General features: G+C 39.5%; 1 protein-coding gene across 1 annotated transcript; it reads right to left on the bottom strand.

Annotated features, from left to right (window-relative positions):
• Positions 1 to 3,581: 3,581 nt before the first annotated feature.
• On the bottom strand, positions 3,582 to 5,003 carry LOC122541162 (muscarinic acetylcholine receptor M2-like). The gene has a single exon (XM_043677777.1). It carries the CDS (start codon positions 5,001 to 5,003, stop codon positions 3,582 to 3,584), a length of 1,422 nt encoding a protein of 473 aa, XP_043533712.1.
• Positions 5,004 to 5,276: the final 273 nt, after the last annotated feature.

Below are 5,276 nucleotides of genomic sequence, written 5' to 3' on the forward strand. Positions count from 1 at the left end.
CACTGCACGAAGACATGTGTTCCATTATTGCTTCTTGTTATCCAATGGTATTGATGGCAGGATCAGCTAAACGATTGGTGTTGTGTGAAGGGCTGTGAATCACTTTGAACTTGCAATTTGGATTGTGATCATTGCTGGTCATTTCATGAGTGATTAATATCGTAGTTTATTATTTTAAGTTGATATTTTTGATATTGTGTGAACAAATATAATCTAAATTTTATTTTCTAATTCAAAGAGGGGAATCGATCTTAACTCTGACCTATCCACGTATAGAAATCATGCTGGTCATTCATACTGATGAAAAAGAAATGATCAGAACGATTTGTGATAATTGAGATGCAAATCATTGGGCTTGAACTGTAATGCCACACTTCCAGACAGGTTAGCTCCTGCTCGTAGTGAAGAAAGTGAATTATTTTATTGACTCGTGGGACTTGTGCACTGCTGGCTGGACCAAAATTAATTCCTTTGTTCAGATGCACCTTTGAATGATTGTGGTAAGCGGCCTTCTGGAGGTCTGCAGTCTAGTCCTGTTATGGACGGAATTTCACGTGTCTCCTGCTTACATTGTGGGATTTTAAATGCTTCCAAACCAACCTGAAAAAAACTTGCACATCGTCTTTCAAAGCTCGTTAATATGTTCACAGAGGAAGATATAAATTTTCCCCCCAAAAGAGGAAATATAGCGGCAAAAGAATCAAAGAAAAGAAATACAGAAACTACGACTGGAGAAAAAGGGCAAGGAAGAAAAAGGATAAAAACTGATAATTCCGTTGACGTAAATACTTTATTTATTTACTTCCATACTGTCTGTCTCTCTCATGCGCACGTGTGCACGTACACACACACACACACAGGAGGCTATCGTGAAATATGTAGTGCAACATTTCATAATGGACATGTGATCATGCAGTCAAAATGTCTTCATGAAAGGGAAATCATGCCTGACAAATTTACTAATCATCTTTGATGCGGTGGCAAACAGGAGGACTGTTGGCATAGTGATATTTTCACTGAACTGTTCATCCAAAAACCCAGATAATGCCCTTGTATTGACTCCTGACATTTTTTTGGTAGAATTTGCATTCAATCCAAAAAGAGAGTCAGGAATTGAGAGTGCTTTCGTGGCCATGAATCCACAGTAGATTTTCAGGCATATTTATCTTGTTCACTAATACTCTTCTGTGAAGGAAACTGACATTCTCACACCGTCTGGCCTACATATCAATCTAAACCAATGCAATGAGATTGATTCTTAACAACTGACGATAGACAATACATGCTGACGTTCATGGGAATGCACCTGAACTGAAAGGGGGCCAATGTCCTGGGTGGAAGGTTTGCTCGAGTGGTTCAGGAGGGATTAAACTAGTATGGCAGGGAGTGGGAGCCTGAGCTATATACCGGTTGTGAGAGTTGATGGAGGTGATGGTGAGAGTTGATGGTGAGAGGTAACGCAGCCAATGGGAAGGAGTTTCCTTGGATAGAACCAAGGGATCCGTTAAAGTGTGTTTGCTTTAATGCAAGGACTATCAGGAATATAAGTGATGAGCTTAGAGCATGGATCAGTACCTGATGCTAGGATGTTGTGGCCACAACAGAGACGTGGGTTTCTCAGGGGCAGGAATGGTTGTTGGATGTTCCAGGGTTTAGAACATTTAAAAAAAATAGTGAGGGGGGAGGGAAAGAGGAGGGGGTGTTGCACTGTTAATCAGAGAGGGTATCACAGCTGCAAAAGTTCCCATTGTCGAGGAAGGTCTGCCTACTGAGGTCTGCCTACTGAGTCAGTATTGGTGGAAATTACGAACAGTAAGGGAGCAGTCACCTCATTAGGGGTTTACTACAAGCCCCCCAATAGCAGCAGGGAGATTGAAGAATGCATAGATCGGCAGATTTTGGAAAAGTTTGAATGTATTGGGTTGTTGTAATGGGTGACTTTAACTTTCTCAATATTGTTTGGAACCTTCTTCGACCAGATGGTTTGGAAGGAGCTATTTTTGTAAGGTGCGTTCAGGAGGATTTCCTAACTCAGTACATTGACACGCCGATGAGGGGAGAGGCCATTTTGGATTTGATGCTCGGCAATGAGCGTAGCAGGTGTCAGATCTTGCGATGGAAGAGTATTTTGGTGATAGTGACCACAGCTGCCTCACATCAACGTAGCTATGGAGAAGGAGAAAAGCAGGCACAATGGGAGAATATTTAATTGGGGAAAAGGAAACTGTAATGCCATCAGATGTGAGTAGGGAAGCATGGACTGGGAGCAATTGTTCCATGGAAAGGGCAATATAGACATGTGGAAACTGTTTAAGGAACAGTTGTTGCGAGTGATGCATAAATGTGTTCCTCTGAGACAGGCAAGAAGGGATAAGATAAAGGAACCTTGGATGACGAGAGCGGAGGAGCTTCTTGTCAAAAGAAAGAAGGGACCTTACATAAGGTGGAGGAAGCAAGGGTCTTGCTCAGCTCTAGAGGGTTACAGGCTGGCGAGGAAGGAGTTCAAAAATGGTCTGAGGAGAGCCAGGAGGGGGCACGAAAAAGGCTTGGCAGGAAGGATTAGGGAGAATCCATAGGGATTTTAGTGGCAGATTAATTTAAGGTACGTCTGGACAGATGCATGAGTAGGTGGGAAGCAGAGGAATACAAATCCTTAGGAATTGGGCAATCGGTTTAGACATTGGATTTGGATTGCATCAGGCTTGGAGGGCCGAAGGGCCTTTTCCTGGGCTGTACATTTTCTTTGTTCTTTATTTTTTGTTAAATGAGTTATTGATTGTCATGGACAGTTGCACTTAACACTGGTACTTTTACACATTTTGTGGACAGAATTGCAGATTGATAATGATCAGATATTCGTCGAAGCGACCAATATATATCTTGACATCAGTCAAGGGGATATAATTGTCCATCATTTGTAGGCCAGGAGAAATGCTTGCAATTTAAAATTGCCATTCGTCTCTTCATTCAGATTTGTTTTGCAAAATAACAAGTGAACTAATATTTCCACCTTAATTAAAGCAGGACTGCGAAATTTGTCTATCGAAATACGTAATTCAGAAGCACCATATGCAATGTATATTTAAAATAAGTTGATGACTTTATATCGCACTTTAGGGACTAATTTATTTCTCCTAAACGGTGTAACGTCGCACAATAAGTATCCTTTCATAATTTCGAGATGCTGGTGTTGGACTGGTGTGTACAAAGTTAAAAAATCACACAACATCAGGTTATAGTCCAAAAGGTTTATTTGGAAGCACTATTTAATGTGATTGCGATATGTACTGAATGCAGTGTTGTGTGACTTCCATCCTTTCATAAGCATGCACATGTTCCCCAATTAGCACAATTCCATTTCCAATTCAGAGTTGTATATCCTACTTTGATTGCATTCTTCAATTTACAATTGACAGTAGATACAATTCAGACAACGCTTCTAATTTTGTGTATTATATCTACTACCTTGTCCAATTACTTGCGAAAATGAAATCATTAGTTGCATACATTTTCAAATGCACAACATAGAAATTTCTAATATTAAAATCTGTCAAATGATTGCAAAGTCGTTCTAGTGTTGTTTATTTTGTTGCTCCAACGCTCTTGTACTGACAAAGTAGAAGATGTTTGAATGTTTTCTTGAATGTACTATTACACAATGCGTAACAGAATGGATTGATGGTGCAGTTGATGTAACATAGCCAATATCCAATAATCCAGACTATGCTTGGTACACATATTGAACAGAATGTGCTAATGAGAAGCATGACAAAGTATGGGGTCCAAGTGATGATGAATGCAAGGAGAATAGCCAGAACTGTCGTGGTCACCTTCTTCTCACGATTCACAGGCACCTTCTTTTTCTTAACAGGAGTCTTAATAATGTCAACAACTTGAGCGTCTTTTCTGGTCATTTTTATATTGTTATTTGTATTTATGGCATGTCTGATGCCTCTAATTTTTCTTTCTGTGGAGTCGATATCTGCATTATTTTGAGATTCTGGAAGTATTTCTATGCAGGAGAATTTGATGTTTCTGTTGCTGCAATGACTACGTGCTGGAGAGGTTGTTTTGATCCTTTGAGTTGCTGGCACCTTCTTCAATGCGAGTGTACTAAGTGGCTTTGACTCATTACAATGTTTCTCCTGCAGTCTTTGCCCAGAATAATCAGTCGTGAGAGCACGATTTATTTCTGCTTGCTTTTCATCATGCGACAATCCATCAGAATCATTTGACAGATTGTTATTATTCAATTTCATAATCTTTCCCTTGCCAAGTCTGGGACAACCGGAGCTTTTCCCCGAATCATGTTCCAATATATCCTGCTTTATCCTTCTCTTGCTGGCAAGAGATATGTGCACATAGAAAATGACCATAATAATAACAGGGAAAAAGAAGGAACCTATTGTAATCCCAAGAGTGACAACAGGATTTGAAAGGAACTGGACATAACACTCACTCTCACCAACTGTACGCTCTCCTACGATGAACTGCCAGAAGAGAATGGAAGGACCCCACACAATGAATGGCACCACCCATGCCATTGCAATCATCATTCCTGCAACCTTACGTGTTCTCTTCACTGGGTAGCTCATAGGATTTGTTACACTTGAGTAACGGTCAAAGCTGATGATAAAAATATTCATGGAAGAAGCATTGCCAACGACATGATCTAAAGCCAGCCATAAATCACAGACCACTGGTCCCATGGGCCAGTATCCAAAAACAAGGTAGATTGTATACAGATTCATAGAGACCGCACCAAGAATCATGTCAGCACAGGCTAAGCTTAATAGGAAATAGTTATTAATAGTCTGCAAATGTCTATTTCGTTTGATAGAAATAATAACCAGAATGTTACCAGTAAAGGTCAGGAAACTTAAAGATCCTGCTGCAATGGCAATAACGATGAATTCAACAATTTTATAAGGACTCTCTCTTTCAGTATTAAACATAGTAGTTGAATTATTGAGAGAATAATCTACTTGTGTTGAATTTGCCATGGTTTCACTCTGATATGCAGTAACCACTTATAAGATCTAAGATAGAAACAAACAAAGAAAAAAGTGAGAAAACTGATTTGAAACGTGTTCAATTTGAAAGGAATCATGTAAAACAATGAGGTTTTGCTGGAAGAACAAATAAATCCGACTGTATTTTTGTAAATATTAAAATATTTGCAAGAAAATGTAATACTTACAGTCGGAATCTACTCGAGTTCAACTTCCTGTGCAATTAATTATCAGCAAATATTTAATTGCTTGTGTTGATTTGCA

The sequence above is a fragment of the Chiloscyllium plagiosum genome, chromosome 37 (assembly GCF_004010195.1).
Source record: "Chiloscyllium plagiosum isolate BGI_BamShark_2017 chromosome 37, ASM401019v2, whole genome shotgun sequence".
NCBI classification, from domain to species: Eukaryota; Metazoa; Chordata; class Chondrichthyes; order Orectolobiformes; family Hemiscylliidae; genus Chiloscyllium; species Chiloscyllium plagiosum.